This window comes from Monopterus albus, unplaced genomic scaffold (assembly GCF_001952655.1).
Source record: "Monopterus albus unplaced genomic scaffold, M_albus_1.0 scaffold26.1, whole genome shotgun sequence".
In the NCBI taxonomy this organism is placed as follows: domain Eukaryota; kingdom Metazoa; phylum Chordata; class Actinopteri; order Synbranchiformes; family Synbranchidae; genus Monopterus; species Monopterus albus.
In genome coordinates this window covers 1,651,924-1,671,826 of record NW_018127906.1, presented here as the reverse complement: position 1 = coordinate 1,671,826, position 19,903 = coordinate 1,651,924, and the positions used below count along the sequence as shown (strand labels likewise).

Sequence of the window (19,903 nt, the reverse complement as noted above, 5' to 3'; positions counted from 1 at the left end):
CTCCCAATTAGGTTAGGTTCACAGAGTAAGTTGCCATAGTAACTGTCTTTAGATTACCTCTCTTTTTGAAACTGATTTAACTTACCCCGCTTTCACGGGTTTAAGTTACCTCCGTTTCTGAAACCAAAAACTCCGAGTTGCCCTCATTTCGGGGTTAACAAACTCTGAGTTTCGACAAAACCTCCTTCTTGAAACTGGCCCCTGATCTGTCAGAGAACCTGGATGTGGTTAGTAACAGGGATGTGCTTCCTGTAAACAAACGGATGTTGGCGTGTCAGAATGTGAATTTGTCTGCGGCACATCTTTGCATTGCACCTTTCTCACCCACACGCCACCTTAGCCAGCATTCAAGCCAGTTTGGATCGATTCCTCCCTCGGTCCTGTGTCGCCACGTCTCATTGACATCATTGCCCAGAAGTTCGGCTCTTTACAGGACATAGCATGAAGATCCATCCATCATGTCCTGTTATTTGTTTGATTGATAGAAACATTTGGGGCTGCCACTGCTAACGTTTGTGTTCATCTTACTGTTAATTTTGACATGTGAACACAGTGCAAACCACAACAGTAAATGTGTTAAAACTAACTTTGTACTCAGGGCCACAAGTTAATATTAATAATATAACCGTGTTCTTTGATGATGGTGCAAATTCCCCAAGAAAGTAGCTGTTTTTAAAAAGACCAAATCCAAGTGAGATGCCGTAAACAGCCGTGTCTGTCTGGTTGGTAAAGCCGTCGATTCTTTTATGTAACAGATTTGTTGTTTATTCTGTAAATTGTTAGAAATCACTGAGTCCAAGTTGACATTTTGTTTTGTTTGTCCAACAGCGGAGAATCCAGAATTATTTGAGTAATAGTTTCATCACTGAATGTCTTATAATATTTAGTTACTCGCTGCACATGTTGGCATGTTTCATCCACCTCTCTTCTTTCTTTATATTAAATGTTAACTATCACAACCGTCTGTAAATAGATTTGAATTTGAACATTGTTTACTTATGATCTTACATTTGCTCTGCTTTTGCTCCTCCTGTTTTGCCTTTATGGAGCAAAGCCCAGGACACATCGTTTGCCATATAAATGAAGCAGAGTGTGACTCAGACCTAATGCAATGAAACACTGGTGCAGACCGCTCAGCATAAGGTCACTGAGGGTGTTTGGTTTTGTAGAAACGAGAATTTTCCCAGCGACAGAGGCATGATGGGAGCCCCTCTGAGTCTGTGTGTGTTTAGTGCACTGCTGTTTCCTGTCAGCTGACCTACTGCCCCGTCGACCTCGAGGTTTTCTCTCTCGCTCCCTCTCTCTGTTTGCTAGTTTTGCTATCTCTGTTTGATCGGTGATTAATGATCCTCTGGACTCGGTGAACTCACATCCACCATATGTAAATACACCTGTGGTGCTCTACACGTGTGACTCTGGACGACAGGTGACGATCAGGTGAGCACACAGTAAGCTGCAGCTGCTGTGGCCTCAATGAATGAACGTGCTTGGAGATAAAATCCCGCCCTTGCAGAACCTGCCTGCTGTGTTTCCACGGTGACCCAGTGACACTCGGTCTATGGGGACACTGCACACAGCAGCTGCCCACAGATTTACCAAAATATTGACAGATCCCGTCTAAGGAACAGGACTGGAGCGTACAGTGTGACCACTGCTCTGAATGCGAGACACATTACTGACGCTCTTTTACTTTCATCATTGTGAGGAGCGCTGGGTCGGGTCTTATGTATTTATTAAGCGGAGCGACAGAGAAAACCGCTCTGAGAGGAACAATGACTTTTCCTTACAGATGCTTATTCAACATTTTCCACAGGAAGTGTTTTATTGGCTCCTCTCAGCCGCGTCATTGTCCCCACTGGCATCTTGTTCTTCCTCTTAAACATTTTTTCAGATTTCTTTGAAAGCTCTCACACCTGTGTGATCTGACAGATGAATGTAGATCACACAGCTCATTGTTCACTGTGTTCAGTCTCTGTCACACCTGTATACAGAACCATGTATTGTGTTCCTCATCTTCTCTTTCACCTCTACTGACTTTTATTCCCAGTCCACTCATGTACCAGCACACAGCAGGGATGCACATTTGTTTCTCTGGGGCCAACGGCGCAACAGCTAACAGTTAGCTATTGTGAAACAAAATGTGCTGTCAGGTGCAAACAACAACATAAGGTGTGTACACAGAAGTCAAAACAACTGCAAACACAGCACAAGACAAAGCAGCACATGTATGACACCATAACAAGCGGGTGCTGCGGTTGTGTTTTCTCCTGTAATCTCTTAGTATTGGACATTTGAGTCATCTTGTCCCTCCTTTCTCTTCTCTTTTGACTCCCTCACCCACTTTTTTAGAATTAATAATCGCTGAATTGTTTGCCAGTGTTGTCTGTCGTGCCAAAAAGTACTTACAGCTAGTACTTTGTTACAGAAAGTGGTTTTCGGCCTCAGATTACTTTCATTTCAGTCTTGTGGGTTATATTTTAAAGGGCCAGTATTACCAGTAAAATATAGTCTCACAGTCTTGTAAACCAGTAAAACAGACCAGATGGGTCGTAATGTTTAAAATATAACACAGAAGCGTGATATACGGTTAATCTGAGGCAGGAAGCCCCCATACTAGCTATAATCACCTTTAGTCAAGGAGAATACTTCGATTGAATGCTCATACTGCAGTAGGTTCTGAAATCAGTACAACCCAGCAGGACCTGTCAGCTGGTGGAGCTGATGTGTGCCCCCTGCTGGTGTCTTTCTACAACTACATCGCTGCCTCCACGTATTCATGTAGACACTGTTGATGTGGACAGTAACTAACATGTAACTGTGTGCGTCCCTCAGCTCAAGGCTGAGGTGAGGTTTTCTTGTCACTCCCTCCATGTGCAGTGCTTGGTCTTCAGGGGAACAGAGTACTGTTGTTTTAGTGCAGTCAGGGCTCCTGTATACAAACAGTGGAGGGTGTGTCGGCAACATGTTGCTGTTCTAACAGCTTATAGACAGATGAGGTAAGACTGCTGGAAACCTGTGACTGTATGGAGGTGAATTTGTACACGACACACGTCCTTGCTTTGCACATGCTTTTTATTTTAAGCTATACACCTCCTTTAATAGAAAAGCCGGCTGCTAACATGATAGAGTATCTGTCAGCCAGTAGCATGCTAATAGTAACTGAGGCTACAGGCACGGTCCACCTGTGTGTGTCCACAAACATCAGCTGACAGCTCAGGTTCAAGACGCCTCCTCACACAGTGAACACTAGCATCAGAAGCTAAAGGTGTCGTGCCATTTACTGCTGCACACGTTCATAGTCCTGCTGTGATCGATCAGACTCGCAGAGACTCTGTGCACCTGTTTCATTTGCTTTCAGGCAAATGATAAAGGCTGTGACACATGTTCAGTGCTCAGGCTGCTTCTCTGTCAGTGGCCCCCAGACTGAAACTGAAACGCAGTCAGACACAGCTGAGCAGTGCTGATGAAGCAGCCTTAAACACACAGTCACAGTGTGTGAGCGGTCAGACCTCAGACCTGGACTCTGGACCTGTCCACAGTCGGCAGCCGCCGGCTGGTTCTGCCTGGATCTCCACATCATCACCATCCTACACTCTGGACTTCTGTGATCCCTGTAGTTGTAGGCACAGAGATGTTTCATTTCTGCTGCTCAGAAACCTGTCTGTTAAGCTGAGTTAAAGTGGACTGAAGGAAACGTGAGGGTGTGTTCTTGGTGTTTTGACCCCGCTGTGTCTGTGTTGGTGTGTTTACAGAATCACTGCCACTATCAGGGCTTCGTTCAGGACATGGAGGGTTCTTCTGTTGCCATGAGCATCTGCAGCGGCCTCAGGTAACACACAGTTTCCATCTGGAAATGGCAGATAATACCATGGGTAGCGAACACACAGGTTTCTTTTAAGCACTGTACATACTGTGTAGCTAGTGAGTTTCCCACCGGGGTTTGTTAAAGTCTGAAGGTTCTAGTGTGTTTGGTTGATTCATTTGATTTTTGAAAAGAACTGAAGTTATCAAACACAAGTGCAAGGTTTGTCTCTTCACAGTGTGAAGTAGCAGAACGTGGCATTACTCGGAAAAATCAGAATCTAAGGTGACAAAAATAATACAAATGAGACTCACCCATATATCAGCAGGTACCAAGCAGTGTCACAGACTGGCTTCATAAACAGGAAGGTATTACCATAATAAACACACTGTGTGAGTGACATAAACCCTGACTGAGGCCCCGCCTCCTGAAAACAGTGTTGACCTTTATTAATAGTTCACATTATGTGTCTGCGTCAAACAGAGCCAGTTGTTATGTTCTGTTTCTCCTCTGGGTTCAAACATGTACACACACACACACACACACACACTGTACCCACACTGTACACTTTATACACCCTGTACACACACTGTACACACACTGTAAACACTGTACACACTCTATACACACTGTACACACTCTCCTCCCAGGAACAGTTATTTTCCTATTTTTATTTTGCTCACAGATGGTTCCGTCTGTCTCCTCAGACTGCGGTGGGCTTCACACACTCATGCAGGATTAATTAACAGTTTGACTTCATTTATCATTGTAGGACTGAAGTCAAACACACGCCCACACACTCAGATTTGTAAGGATCTTTTCTTCACAGATGGCAGTAACCACCATGTTGTAATTACTGCAAGCAGCGAAGGGTTCCAGATGGTTTCCATTACAGTTGGTATAGTGGGCTGTTGTAGGCCTGTTGATGTTGCTTCAGCTCCGTCCACGTCCCAGCTGAAGTACAACAAAAATGAAAACCAAAACTATCTGACTGGACAGGTGCTGTTACAGTGAAAGGTGGAAATGAAAGCAAAACATCTGATGAAAGACTTTATTTGGTCCTGAAAGTGTGGTTTTGTAATTCGGGTGAACTGAGCCTTTAAGTCTCAGGTTGAGCTCCTTTAACCTGCAGGAGTTGGTCTTGGCTGTGGCGTGAAGACGTGATGTCTCCCTCTGACTGAAAAACAATGTCTCTCTCTTCCTTCAGAGGAGTGATACATCTCACCGATGTCAGTTACGGTATCGAGCCGTTAGACTCCGCCCCCGACCAACACTTGGTGTATCGGCTACAGGATGTGACATCACAGCCCCGGGGGTGTGGAACGCCACATGGCGAGCATGACCACAGCAATGGCACAGAGCGTGCTCAGTATGAACCAGAGGCAGTCCAGCACAGACCGCACAGCAGGGTGAGTTCAAGTGCATGTAACACTTTATTACAGGTTATTCATTCATAAAATCATGGAGCCTCTTTGCGTTGCAGGTGAAGCGAGCTGTTCTCTATCAGACTCACTACGTGGAGCTGCTGGTGGTGGTCGATAACGACAGGGTGAGACGCACACTGCACATGAAGGCTCACATCGTTGATGTTAATGTGTGTTGGCCCTGTTGCATAAGCAAATCTCAAACGTCTGAACACAACTCGGAAACTAGGGCACATGTCAACTCAATGACATAAATGTGGAAGGTAACAACAGAGACGAACCTGTGTGTGTCCAAACATGTACACAAGACGCCAATCACACAATAACACTAAAGAGAGACGGCGATCACACAAGAACAACACTAAAGAGAGATGGCGATCACACAATAACAACACTAATGAGAGATGGCAATCACACAATAACACTAAAGAGAGACGGCAATCACACAATAACACTAAAGAGAGACGGCAATCACACAATAACAACACTAAAGAGAGACGGCGATCACACAATAACACTAATGAGAGACGGCGATCACACAATAACAACACTAAAGAAAGACGGCGATCACACAATAACAACACTAATGAGAGACGGCGATCACACAATAACAACACTAAAGAGAGACGGCGATCACACAATAACTACAGTAAAGAGAGACGCCGATCACACAATAATGACACTGAACAGCCTCTTATCTCTTCTTTCCTTCAGTATAATTACATGAACAGGAATGAGACAGCAGTGAGGGAGGAGATGGTTCATCTGGCCAACCTCGTAGACAGTGTGAGTAAACACACACTAACGGGTTTCTACAAATGGTCCTGAATAGTTCTCTGCAGGGCTGAAATAAAGTGTGTACAAATGTTCCTTTAGTGTTGTTATCTTGATATCAGGGTGGAATGTTTGTCATAAAATAAAGTTTCTAAATGTTTTGGATTGTAAAAAACACCCAGAGTCAAATGTGTGATAAAGCCTAAAAATTATAAAGTTTTGAGGTGTGTGTGTTCAGATGTACATTCAGTTGAACGTTCGTGTGGTCCTGGTTGGTCTGGAGATCTGGACTCAGCAGAACCCGATCAGCACCGAAGGAGGAGCCGGGGAAGTGCTGAGCCGGTTCACCCAGTGGAGAGAGAAGGAGCTGGTCCCCCGCCGTCGCCACGACTCAGCACAGCTCATCCTGTTAGTGGATACACACACGTCCGGCACAGCTCACGTCTAAACACCAAAACACACACACACACACACATACTTGTGTCTGATGATAGTGATGATGATGATGTCTGCAGGAAGAAGAGTTTTGGAGGAACAGCAGGGATGGCCTTCGTTTCTACCGTCTGCTCCAGAAGTCATGGAGGAGGGATCAATGCGGTGCGCTGAGCACTTTTATCCACCAGTGAAGAAGAAAACCACTTCACTGTCTGGTCACTAACTGATGCTGCGTTCAGGTTACATGGGAAGGTTGGTAAATATAATGCTCTCTCTCTCTCATTCAGTTCACCAACAACAATGTTCCCTCATTTGCGTCCATCGTGGCTCACGAACTTGGTCACAACCTTGGAATGAACCACGACGACGGGCGCTCCTGCACCTGCCCTGACCCCGCCTGCATCATGAACTCTGGAGCCACGTAAGAAACACACACACACGGATATACAGTATACACTCTTATACTGTTTATACACAAACATGCATTTATATTTAACAGCTCCTCGTCCTACACATTTTCTCTGTCCTCCTCTTCATCTGTTCTCTGTCATCTCCTTCTTTTTAATCTCGTCTTTATTTTCCACCTCCTCTGTCTCTCTCTCCTCTTCTCCACTTCCTCTCTTCGTTTCCTCCTCTTCTCCTCCTCTGCTCTGCAGCGGATCCAGAAACTTCAGCAGCTGTAGCTCTGATGATTTTGAGAAGATGATCTTGTTGATGGGGGGAACGTGTCTCCTGAACGTCCCACGGCCTGATGAGGCCTACAGCGCCCCCTACTGTGGGAACCGACTGGTGGACATGGGAGAGGAGTGTGACTGTGGATCACAGAAGGTTTGTGGGATTGTTTTTCAGATTAGACATCAGGCTTCACCTGGGAAAACCATGAGGAATCATCTTATATCCAGTCTAACCACTGAGCATCATGGCTCTGAAAATCTAAAAAAACAATCAGTATCAATATCAGTGAGTGGTCAGAAAAATATTACTAAATATACTTTAGTAATATTTTTTATAGTATTAACATAACGGCAGAAAATTTTTTGAGTAATATTCCTAAAAATTGCCTGGGATTGGGGGGGTGGGGGTCAGGTCTGCTGAGAACCACATTAGAACCACGTGTGTGTGTGTGTGTGTGTGTGTGTGTGTGTGTGTGTGTGCGTGTGCGTGCGTGTGCGTGTGTGTGCGCACACGTGTCCGTGTGCAGGAGTGTGAGAAGGACCCGTGCTGTGAGTACCAGACCTGTCAACTGAAGCCTGGAGCCCAGTGCGCCTACGGAGAGTGCTGCCAACACTGCCAGGTAACCTCCACCTGGCTGACGTCACCAGACATGATTAGGTCTTATAAAATATAACAGTCGTGCTCCACACACGTTTAGCTGCATAATGCGAGCAGGTCATCAACTGATTGGGTGATTGATCACATCACACACTGTGGTTTTGATTTAGAGCAATATGTCCCAACAAGCTTGGCTTCCATAAGTGGAGAGGACACACACTGTATTTATCTTACCTGGATGCGTTTACCTTTGCTTTCAGTTTGAATTCGGGTTTTTCTGTTCAGTACATGACGAGCGCTCTGAGCTTCCACCGTCACTGAGCCTCTGTGTGTGTGTGTATGTGTGTTCAGTTCCTTCCAGGAGGAACAGTGTGTCGCTCCCGCAGAGGTGAGTGTGATCTACCTGAATACTGCAACGGCTCCTCGTCCTTCTGTCAGAGTGACGTCTTTGTCCAGGTGAGCCATTGTAGGCTGGGCGGTCTCCGGAGGGCGCTGCAGATTCATTTGTCTCAGCTTTATTTACTGGCAGACATTCAGATTTTGAGTCTAGTTTAATGTCCATTTTTACCAGCGTTCTTCCAGCTCTGCTTTGTGTGGCCTCATAACGTGTGTTGGCTTTTCCGTTTGACCTTTGACCTTACTCATTTTTGTAATCACATTTTAACTTGCTACTAACTGTATTTTAATCAAAATACAGCAGCTCCACAAAGGATGAGCTCCTGCACTCTGCACAGTACTGAGGTGTGGATTTTCGTTGTATTTGCGTGTTAGCCAGTGAAGCCAGCGGGTCTTTCACCTCCCATCACACTTTCTTCTGAGTAACTACAGAGACATCAGACGACTCACAGGGAGCTTTACACCCTAATATCAGTCGGAGCACTTTACATTGTGTTTCCCAAAGCACAGGTATTTTCTGACCTGTCACCAAATGACCCACACTCTCTGAAATGCGTCTGTGTCTGCTCACAATCTCCTCCTCGTCTGTGAGTCGGTCGGTGTGTATTCTCCGTGTTCTGCCATTATCTGAACTTTATTCTTTTATTAAGGCTTTCTATGTGCGTGTGTTACAGAATGGGCAGCCGTGCAGGGGCCAGCAGGCCTACTGCTACAACGGGCAGTGTCAGCACTACGACGACCAGTGTCGGGCCTTATTTGGAGACAGTACGTACTGCTGACTCTTTACAGTTTGACGTGCTCTCATGGTGACTAGTGATAAAGACTGACGTTGTGTGTAGTGCTGGAAGGTAAAGTAGTGGAAGTGGTGAACTCAAAGTAGAACTAGTGAAAAAACCACCGACCCAAACTGTTCAGACGGTTCACTTTGTGACTTTTCACTTCTAAAGTTCTGTTTCAGTATCACTGGGTTCACAAGCATACTGTCCTTCCTCTCTCCTCCTCTTCCTCAGAGGCAAAGGCGGCTCCTGAAATCTGTTTCAAAGACGTCAACAGTAAAGGAGATCGCTTCGGAAACTGTGGCTACCACAACTATGGCTTCAAGAAGTGTGAGAGCAGGTAACACACACAGCAGGTGGTTCCCAGCAGTCTCAGATGTCCGCTGTGCGCAATACAGAGAGCAGAGGAGAATTGTAGACACACGACCATGAAGAGACAGAAGAGACAGCCTCTGCCTCCACTGCTCATGTGATGTAGCCACGCAAACGCTTAGTTAAAAACAAATGTGTGAGAGATGCAGGTAAAGAGGTGAGGGGACAGGAAACAAATCAAACACATCTCTAGAACAATGAGACATCCCTTCCTTAAAAGAAGCATCTGTTTCTGATGATGCCTGTGTTGTAGGTCTCAGAGACACTGTGGTGACCTGTCCAGACAGTAATAAGAGTTAATGAGTTGCTACAGCCAGCACAGTGTCAGATATCACCGTCCTGGTCTCTCCACTGACCCCTTCGCTATCCTCCATGTTTATTGTTACTGGTCTGTGAGGGGCCGACACCGAATGATGACGACAGGCTGTATGTGCAGAGGAGGAGACGTTAAAATGACCACATGGATTCTGATCTGACCATTCTGACAGCGCTCGTACAGTCAGAGGTCGGAGAGGAATTGGGTCTAGGAGCACATACGCAGGTGGCCCAGATCTGGTCTGAGGACATCTGAGCATGTCCAAGGTCACATCACATGATCATAACAGAAAAACACACACACACACCTTAGGGCCAGCCCTATGCTTACACCCATAACCTGACAGGGTGATGTTTGTCTCCTCCTCCACAGAAACGCTCTGTGCGGGAAACTGCAGTGCTCCAATGTTCAGATGGTGACAGTCTTTGGCATCAAACCGTCGATCATCACCACACCGATCGCCGGGGGCGAGTGTTTCGGAGTCGACTTCTCACTGGGATCAGATGTCCCTGATCCAGGCATGGTGAATGAAGGAACCAAGTGTGGAGAGAACAAGGTGAGGAGAGGAGAGAGGGAAGGGAAACGAAAAGAAGGAAGGGAGGAAACAGGAGATAAAATTTAGAGGGAAAGAAGGTGAAAGGAGTATGAAGGGAGGGAAATGAGATGCTGACTGATATGTGTCTTCTTCTGTGGTGTTCAGGTGTGTATGAACTTTGAGTGTCGCAGCGCTGACATCCTGAACTACGACTGTGATGTGGAGCAGAAATGTCACGGACACGGGGTGAGACACCTGTCTGCCTACCTCACTACCTGTCTGTCCACCTGTCTTTTTACCTCACTACCTGTCCATCTACCTCACTACCTGTCTGCCCACCCGTCTTTTTACCTCACTACCTGTCTGTCTACCTCACTACCTGTCTGTCTGCCTGTCTGTTTACACCACTACCCGTCTGTCTACCTCACCACCCGTCTGTTTACCTGACTACCTGACTGTATCCTCAGTCACTGTCTTGTCTCTCAGGTGTGCAACAGTAACAAGAACTGTCATTGTGAGGACAGCTGGGCTCCACCTTCCTGTGAGGTCAAAGGTTACGGAGGCAGCGTGGACAGCGGACCTACATGGAATGGTACAGCCGCCTTTAAACTGTGATAACAGACTGACAGAGGATCAATGTGTCTGATTGGAGATGCACTGATTCACCTTGTCCTGATCAAACCCCGGTACGCTCTGTCGCAATGAGGATTTTACTCAGAATTAAAATTAAAGAGGAAAATTAAAATAGAAAATGGCAAGTGAATGTTTGTTTTATTCAGGATAATCAGCCTTAAAAACATAAACTGAACTGAAATTACAGTTGTGAAACCAGGCAGGACAGTGATCGATGTGGTGTTTATAGACTCATGACTAAAAACCAGTCAGTCAGTCCACTGGTACAACAGTTCCTCTGGTTAATAGGAACACTGGTCTCCCTCCTGTATTTTTAACCACTGTAAATCTGCTTTTTAAGAAACTCAACACTTCCTGTTGAAGAGTTTCACATTAAAAGCACCACATGTGGACTGTAAATTGTCTGTCTTGGTAACAGTATCGTTCCTCAATTGTTGTTTCTAATACTTTAATATAAACTGTGTTTGTCTGTCGTCCTCAGATAAAGACACATCTCTCAGAGACGGCCTGTTGGTCTTCTTCTTCCTCGTTCTTCCTCTGCTCGCTCTGGGTGCGTTTGTTTTTCTGCGCAGGAACGAGTTGCTGCGTCGACTTGGGCTGGCCCGCAGGAAGAGGTCACAGGGATACCAGTGAGTCTCATCCAACTCAAACATCAACCAGTATAGCACCACAGAGGGTTCTCAGGTTTTAGGTGATGCAATAAAGGACAGCCGTAAAGCTGTCAGTCATAGAATCAGAATCTGAGGGGAACCGTTCATCTGTGTGCAGCTCTACATCCCAGAAGGCCATAGTACAACACTACAGATACACAGGCCTACATCCGAACACGCTGAAACACTGACAGTCCTGTCTGAGTTACAACAGCTGTGTCCCTGCACCAAGGCAGCTGCAGTGTCAGGAGTAGCTTACAGGTTGAGTACAGTAAATAATACAGTAAGGCTCAGTATCTGCTGCCTTATTGTTATTTACATCAGCGCGTAGATGAGTGTCATGGCACAACTACAAACTCCCTGTAACAATCAGCTGACATGCCAGAAAAAATATAAAATAAATTAAATAAAGTCTAATGTGGATGTAAACCTGTCCTGTCTGTCTGGTCTCCAGGGCTGACGGTACAGCTTCAGCCAATCCCAGCAGAGGACCGCCCCCCAGAGCACAGCCCCCACCTGTTGTCCGGGGCAACAGCAACAACATCGTCAGAGACGGGGTGGGTTTACCGCATCCAGACCGACAGGGGGTAGCGGAGAGGCTGAGTGGGGATGGAGAGGTGTAGCTCGTAGTTACCATGGTGACACTTTGTAGTGAGAAGACTTTGTAACATTTGTTTTCAGAGGCACAGTTTAAGTAAATTGATACCTGCTTACTTACAAACAACTTTCACCATTACCTAAAGGCTTCGTCTCTGGAACATGTGGTGGTCATGTTCTGTCAGAACCTGTCAAAGCAGATATTTCCCACTGATAAACATGACACAGTGTTGTGTTGATGTGCGGGGACCAGACCATCTCCTGCTTGTGTCTGAGCAGTTGTGACTCTGCTGTCAGACTGCACAGTTTGGAGATGACTGATGATGGAGAAGAGTTTAAGCATTTAAAGTGTCTAAAACATTTGCACGGTGGTGTTGAATCCATCTGGTGGGTGCAGACACTTGCACAGTCTGTGCAGCTTTACATTTACAATAGGCCACACAGACATGGAGTCATGGTCAGGGCGATGGTAATATGTTAAACCTGTGATCTCGCTGACCTGGAGGCTGGCGATAACAGTGCCTACACCTTCATCTGCAGCAGGTCACACAGAATCGGTTTATTTATCTTAGTGCTTTTTTAATATGTAGTTTTATTAGTGTACTCACCCACTCACAGAACTAATCAGTGGTCTGGTTAATGAATTCACCAATCAATAAATGATTCTGTTGATCTCTAGAACAGCTTCTCAGTGATGATCACTGCCTCTGTGTTTTAATCATCTATTGACTCAGCAGGAGGTGACGTTGCCCATTGAACTAATTTGTTGTCTACTATTTGAATTTTTTTTTTTTTTTTTGGATTGGTGATTGATTGACACATCACTAACTTACCAGATGTCTGTGGGTGTGTGTGTGTGTGTGTGTGTGTGTGTGTGTTTGTTTGTAATGAGAGCTTATTTCATCTACTAACATCCTCTCTCTCTCTCCATGTGAAGCACCACGCTCAGCTCCTGCCGCCACAGGAGGTAAAACAGTCATCACTACTCATACTCTACTACTACTACTACTACTACTGCAGTACCCTGTACTCTGCTCTGCTGCTTCCTGTTGAGTGTTTTCCTTGCTGTGTGTCTGTAGAGGATTAAATCACTGTCTCCAGTTTGACTTGGGTTTCAGTGTCTCTGCTTCTGACGGCTGAGGAAGGTGGTTTCACGCTTTGTTCAAGCTCCTCTTCCTAATGTCTCTTCAGCCTAGACAGTCCAGTGAGGCTCAGGCCAAACCGACACCATAAACCGCTCGTTGCCCCTCCCATCACGTTCTGTTTCCTGAAGCTATGACGTGGAAAATCTTAATCAGTGCCTCTTTAAAGATTTAAAGGCATAACTTTCAGAACTGCTTTCATCATTACGTTGTTCAGCTCTGCATATATCAATATATTTCTTATGTGTCTGATCAGGTGGTGGAGACCAGCAGGACGGCTCCATCCTACGCCCTGAGGCCTCCTCCTCCTCTGTAAGAACAAAACCAATGAATATTCTGTTCAACTTGTGAATGAAACTAAACCCACAGTTTAGTTTGAATCTCTTATCAAATCTTACTATCGTTATCTTTAATCATTTGTCAATAACTAAAGTTATCGGTTTCTCAGTGACCAGTTCAGGTCAGACCTGAGATCAGCGGTTTTTAGAGGCAGCTACTGAAGAACAGCGTTAACATTAATGAAGCCTAACTAATGTTTCCTGCCTGTAGCTTCAACCTGCACATGAGCTGAGCAGGAGAAGATGTGAACTATTGATCACTGATTGGTGCTGATTACTGTGTCACAGTGAAACAACAGCTGGAACACTCTCTCACATAGCAGAGCTCCTGACTCACAGCTCTGAGCTTAATGATCTCCAAATGCTGCTTTGATGCAGGAAAGTAGAACCTGGACTCTGCTGTGTTTATTGATCAGTTGGCCAAGGTTTTGGAGAAGCGTCCTCTCTGCTGAACTGTGGGAACACAGCTCAGTGGGAGATTTTACAGAGAGCCGTGTAGCAGCGTCCGCTCAGCAGCTTAGACAGAGCACGTTAACTGCCACACTAACTTCTCTCTTTTTTTAAATTCTCTCTCAGAAAACCGAAACCTTCTGCTGCATCACAACCTCTGGTGCCTCAAAGACCCGCCCCTTCTCCACCTGTTTAACCAACCAGGAGCCCCCACCACACCTGGATGGCAGCCCCATTTTTCTTTTCCTCCACTTGTTCCTCTTTGACTTAACCCACCGGTCACCATACAACAGCCAGGAAACTATTTTGGAGCAGAGATGGTGGACATCTGCTGGAGGCCAGACTGTGAACCAGACCACCAGAAAACTGGTCCCAGTCAGACTAGACTGGGAACTTGGCAAAAAACAGGGGACTGAGCTGTAGCTACTGTCCTGTACAGTCTGTCTCTGCTTTCTTTCTTTGAAGTGCAATCTGGAGATAACAGTTGAGCTCCATCAGGTGACACAGCGTCTGCTCTGTCACCAAACCAGCCAATTGTATTTCCAGAACACACACAAGCCAAATAACTGATAAACTTGTCATTGCCCAGCTCTGAAAACATGTTAGTTCTTTACGGTGCTAGGTAGCTTACAAGCATGTTCACTGACATGGGTTAGGGTTGGTTGGGTTAACGCTGCCAAACACCATACTACTGTTAGCATTACAAAACATCCACTATGCAGCTAGCTAGCCAGCTGTAAAAACTGTTTTAATTTACTCTCAGTGTCTCTTACAAATGCCAGCACAGTAAATATTCACTATATAGTTAGGTAGCCAGTCTTAACACTTGCTAGCCAACAGCAAACTTCATGATTATAGTTTAGTAATCAATAGTGTGTCCTAAATTTAATACTACAAACCAAACGAGTGTATAGCGATCACCTAATAGTATCACTCATATTCTCATATTGGCGATTACTTTACAACTGTTAGTCATTTTTGTGACATGCTTTTTGAAGCTCTGTATGTTAGCATGACATTTATGCAGTTTACAGTGATTACTCTGGGAGATTTACCAGCATAAATAACTTTTGAATCACTAGGGCCTTTAATTTTCATCAGAAGTCGACCAACACTGCTTCTCTCAGTTTAGCTGAAGCCGTCTAGCAGCTAGCTAAGCTAACTAGCCAACACTAATTCCATGAATTGGTTCGAGACCTTGGCTGAATTTTAAAGTTTTTGACTTAAGGGTTGAAACAGAACTCTATAAAATTTGTTTTAGTTATGATGCTAATTATATGAGGCTTATTATCATGCTAACTCATTGCAATAATAGTATGTAAAAAGGCTGAGAAGTTCTTAACTCTGATTGGCTGGTTTGAAGACACAAAGGTCACCATCACAGCTGGGTGAAGTTTGCACCTGGACACTCTCTCTCTCTTTCCCCCTTTCTGTGAATGAAAGCACTGGTGCTGTCTGATTGCACCTCCCCTCTGCGCTGCACTGTCATAGGAATGTAACGCACTCCTGCTGCTGCTGTGGTCTCCACCACCTAGCTCACACAGCGCTCCAGATTAGTAAAATCCCAGAATGCAATGGCACCTGAGTGCAGAGCTCCTGTGGGTTTCAGCTCTTCTCCTCTGGATCTGTGTGGTATGTCGATGTTTGTGACTGTGCTGGCTGCTGTTTCTGCAGGGAATGTACAGTACACTCACCTCGGTCACTTTTGTCACCAAGGAACTCTCACCTGAGACGTTTCACCACTGTTAAAATCCATCACCTGGGATCTTCTGTAGCTGTAGATAGTTTGGTACATATTTATTCAGCCAGTATCCTGAAAAACCAACTTCAACTTTGTTTTCATCCCAAAGGAAATTTCCTTTGCAGCCAAATGTTAAAATGCACAACACAAACAAAAAATAGAAGTAAAGAACAGAAAAGGGGTCAAATTAGATCAAGCCAAAAGTCCAGTACAATCCAGTGGGCAGAGCTGGACACAGGAATCTATACAGCTCCTGTAGGTATAACATTCAGGAGTGCACATCCCCACTGCATTTAAAGGTTCAGCCTCTCAACAGCTACAGGAGTACAAGTCTGAAACATCATGTCTTGGTGTGGCATGAGTTTTGGTGGCCCTCATTGTGCTGGTATAGCAGGTGTAAGCGTATCAGTGTAGCATCAACACCTCTACCTGGTCTATAAGAAAGTTTCAGTTTGGCCCGAAGTTATTCACAGAATCCACATTAATTATCAACAGCTAGAGGCAGAGGTCATTAAGGAGGACGGTGCTGTATCTCCAGCAGGCTCAGGACAAAACACAGTGAAGTTCAGTAAAGACGGGATTTAGATCTACTTTGTTTTAAACAACACGATCCATTAAAATACGACCAGATGAACCTGATGTTGATGTTCAGGATCAGCTCGGGACATCTCTGTTAATGTACTGTTCAGGCTCAGTTTAACCCTTTAACTAATGATCCCTTTTTGTTGACCCTCTCTGACACAGTCATGACCCTGATCTCTTCTGAAACGGAGCTTAGTATCAAAAATGGAAAATTGGTCAAAGTGACTGTGAATCAGTTACTGTACTCATCTGTTTTCAGAATCAGAGTTCCTGTTAAAATGTCATTGTGACTTTATCTTCAGTGAAAAACAGTTATGAGCCACTGTGCTTTGTCAAAGCCTAGAGTTGGCAGTGAGTGAGGATCCAACCAGACTTTGTCCAAAGTGAAGATCCCAGGTTGAAGATGTGAACAGTGTTGAAGTCTGGATGTAATCTGTTAAACCAGGAATTTTAATACGATCAGTAAGCCAAACGTTTCTGTTTGTGTCTGACGGGCTTCCTCTGACTGTTAGCGTTCTTAGTCGCACACTGCAGGTAATCAGCCTGGCTGCATCGTCATGTGAGGACATCATGTGGATATTTTTAACTGCTTTAGTTTATCTTTAATTTGTTCTCGAGTGTTTTTTCACAGAAATGAGTGTGAACATGAGGACTCAACTAATAATAACTCACAAGGCCAATGTTGTGCCATCCTTCTTATGCAAAGAATTTATGAGCAATCAGTGTTTCCCCCTGACTTTTAATTGTGAGAAAAGAGAGACTGTTGAGAATGAGGTGATAAAGCTGAAGTCCATGTAATGACTCAGTAACCTGACTGTAAAGATTAGTGGGTAAACTGCTTCAGCTGCCTCTGACTGCTCAGTTTAAAGGTCAAATAAGTCTGCTGATATTCAACATTTTTCTTAAAATCAACAAATCTCATGTCCAGACTCAAGCCAACAGTGATCGTCTCCTTTTGTGCCTGGTATCCCTCGTCCCTCTGAGCCACAGAGCTCCCCTGTGTCCACACACCATTAAACCCACCAGTGATCATGTGGCTGCACTGGCTGACATGTTCCCTCATCACCATGAACACACACACTGGAGCTGACTCAGTCCCACACACACACACACACACACACACACACACACACTATCCTTTATATGCCATTTGTAAACACCTTTAAACAGGGCATTATAAAAATGTGCATACAGGCAGTGCTCTGCCGTGTAGGGCTCATTACTCAAAAAATGTAATATATTACTCATTACTTTTCAAAAATTAATAGTATTACTTATTACTCCCTGTCAAAAGTAACTCATTACATTTCTCATTATATTACTTTTCCGTTACACCCCACAGATTAGTAACTGTGTCTTGACAAAATGTGCCTCCTAGTTGTGAGAATGTTGGGGTGATCACTGGTGAGCGCACCTAAGGCTTCAAACTAGCAGGGGTTTTTCTGAAGCCTATGAATCCATAATAGCTACAGGCTAGAAAATCACACATGGCTCAAATTGATGACAAGACACAGTCTTTTAAACAATTATTATTTTTATTTTTTTTTTTACCTGTTTGTTGGCGTGTATCATCTCAAGCTTCACACTATTGTGCTGCCTCAGTATGTGTTTCAGCGCTACCTACACGCAATTTACATCTGAAAATATAACAAACTACAACATCGTTGGTTTGAGTCCAAACAAGAGATTTGGTTAAAAGAAATACATAAAGTGACAGCGGACTGATCCTTTATATGTTGGGTTCCAATCTATATGTCCTGTCTGTATGAAACCCAGAAATCCACAAAAGTCTGAAGGAGACTGTTGGTGAGAGTTTGGGCCCTGAGTTGAGTCTTTTCAGGCAGAGATTCCTACCACCCAATAATCACCTTTATTGGCCATGTATGTTACACACAAGGAATTTGTTTCCAGTACAGAACTCAAGTATTGCCTTTAACTACAGTGTTGAGGTTCTATATAATATTCAGCTGCACTTCCAACAGCTGTGGTTACCCTGCAGTTTCAAATTATGTTGTAATATTATAGATTAAGCATGAATGCATTGATAATTACAGTATTCTGAAAATGGTCAGTTCCGCATAATAAGTACATTTATCTTTGGGACACAAAGTATATTTGGATGCCAATATTTATATTCCCTTAACTAAAACTTAAATACAGGCCTTTCACCTGTAACAGAGTATTTTCACACTGGTACTGCTACTTTTACCTGAGTACTTTGTCCAGCACTGCTTACTGTAGTACTGCTGGTTCAATACCTTCACATAAAGTGACTCCAAGGGGTTGGTCGTGTGTAGGCAGCCTGTGAGGTAAGACTCGGGGCAATTGAGTCTCAAATAAAGAAAAGCTGTCCCCAGTACAACTAATCTTTATGCTAAACCTGTGTGTACTGCATGTGTGAGTTGTACCACACCAGGTGAGTGATGTCACTGTCACTATGGCAACACAGAAATTCACCTTTTCTATTATGATTTTATATACAGTATGACTTTTTTTTTGCAAATGTAATACTGTGATCTGTGGAGTTTTTATTTCATTATTAAATGTTGCTGTGTCACGTGGAACTCTGTCGCTGACTGATTTTCATGATTTGAACAAGCCAATGATTATACTACAGAACATCCAGAAGACTGAACTGTTGACTGAAGAAACGGGTTCTGATCTCAGACCTGTGGAAGCCAAAAACGGGTTATGCCACTCCAGACATTTTGTAGATACGAGGTTGTCTCCATCCAGGTGTGGTCTGCTGGAATATTAGAAATGATGTCCTGCAGCTTCACATTATCATTTAATAGGCTTTATTCAAGCAGATGGTGATCGTGTTACTGGTAAAATAAACCTGTAATAAAGTTGCACAAAACTGTTGTGTTACAAATGGGCTGATGTTTGTGCCTGCAACATCATAGTCCAGCATCAGTAGATTATCTGAAAGCCAATAAGGCCTGTTCCCTGCACTAGGCCCAAAAGGTGTGACTCCTTCCTGCCTGAAACCTTGTGTTGACCAGCTGGCCCCCATCTTCACACTTGTCTTCAACAGATCACTGGAGCTGTCTGTCATCCCCTCCTGATATAAACACTCCACCATCATCCCAGTCCCTAACAGACTTCAGCGGACTGCATGACTACACACCTGTTGCCCTCACATCTGTTGCCCTTCAGCGGACTGAATGATTACACACCTGTTTCCCTTCAGCAGATTGAATGACTACACACCTGTTGCCCTCACATCTGTAGTCATGAAGTCCTTTGAGAGACTGGTGTTGGCCCACCTGAAGGACATCACAGACCCCCTGCTGGACAAACTGTAGCGGGTCAGTGGATGACGGAGTCAACATGGCACTGCATTGCATGTTCTCCTTCTACACCAATGACTGCACCTCAGAGGACCCCTCTGTAAAACTCCTAAAGTTTACAGATGACACAACAATCACTGGTCTCATTCAGACAGTGGTCCTGTGATGTAGTCACAACAACCTGGAGCGGAACACGCTCAAAACAGTGAAGATGAGAGTGGACTTTAGGAAGAACAGAAAAGTTCTTTAATAATAAACTGAAGTAACAGTTTATTTTACTTTTATTCAAATATAAATATATTTAAAAATATTGATAGTTTTAACTTAAATATTAGTCTATTCGCCATTTAAAATGGTGTAAAAACAGTTTTGTTT

The 19,903-nt window shown here is 44.4% G+C and overlaps 1 protein-coding gene across 3 annotated transcripts in view; it reads left to right on the top strand.

The window, feature by feature from the left end:
* Positions 1-19,903, top strand: part of adam9a (ADAM metallopeptidase domain 9a) — a 44,443-nt gene that overhangs the window by 10,497 nt on the left and 14,043 nt on the right. Inside the window, exons 5-24 of one of the 3 annotated variants that reach the window (XR_002274526.1) lie at positions 3,753-3,829; positions 5,010-5,211; positions 5,286-5,351; positions 5,941-6,012; positions 6,239-6,408; positions 6,516-6,597; positions 6,723-6,856; positions 7,092-7,263; positions 7,637-7,729; positions 8,059-8,163; positions 8,778-8,868; positions 9,114-9,219; positions 9,940-10,123; positions 10,268-10,348; positions 10,589-10,694; positions 11,217-11,364; positions 11,840-11,942; positions 12,920-12,949; positions 13,381-13,436; positions 14,039-17,051. Coding sequence is in view for 1 of the 3 variants with exons in the window: in XM_020595035.1 (XP_020450691.1) it covers positions 3,753-3,829; positions 5,010-5,211; positions 5,286-5,351; positions 5,941-6,012; positions 6,239-6,408; positions 6,516-6,597; positions 6,723-6,856; positions 7,092-7,263; positions 7,637-7,729; positions 8,059-8,163; positions 8,778-8,868; positions 9,114-9,219; positions 9,940-10,123; positions 10,268-10,348; positions 10,589-10,694; positions 11,217-11,364; positions 11,840-11,942; positions 12,920-12,949; positions 13,381-13,436; positions 14,039-14,108 (2,148 nt within the window). In the remaining 2 variants the exon portion in view is untranslated. Of the gene's footprint in view, positions 1-3,752; positions 3,830-5,009; positions 5,212-5,285; positions 5,352-5,940; positions 6,013-6,238; positions 6,409-6,515; positions 6,598-6,722; positions 6,857-7,091; positions 7,264-7,636; positions 7,730-8,058; positions 8,164-8,777; positions 8,869-9,113; positions 9,220-9,939; positions 10,124-10,267; positions 10,349-10,588; positions 10,695-11,216; positions 11,365-11,839; positions 11,943-12,919; positions 12,950-13,380; positions 13,437-14,038; positions 17,344-19,903 lie in introns of those variants that run through there. The other 2 variants (XM_020595035.1, XR_002274527.1) reach the window with 2 other exon arrangements.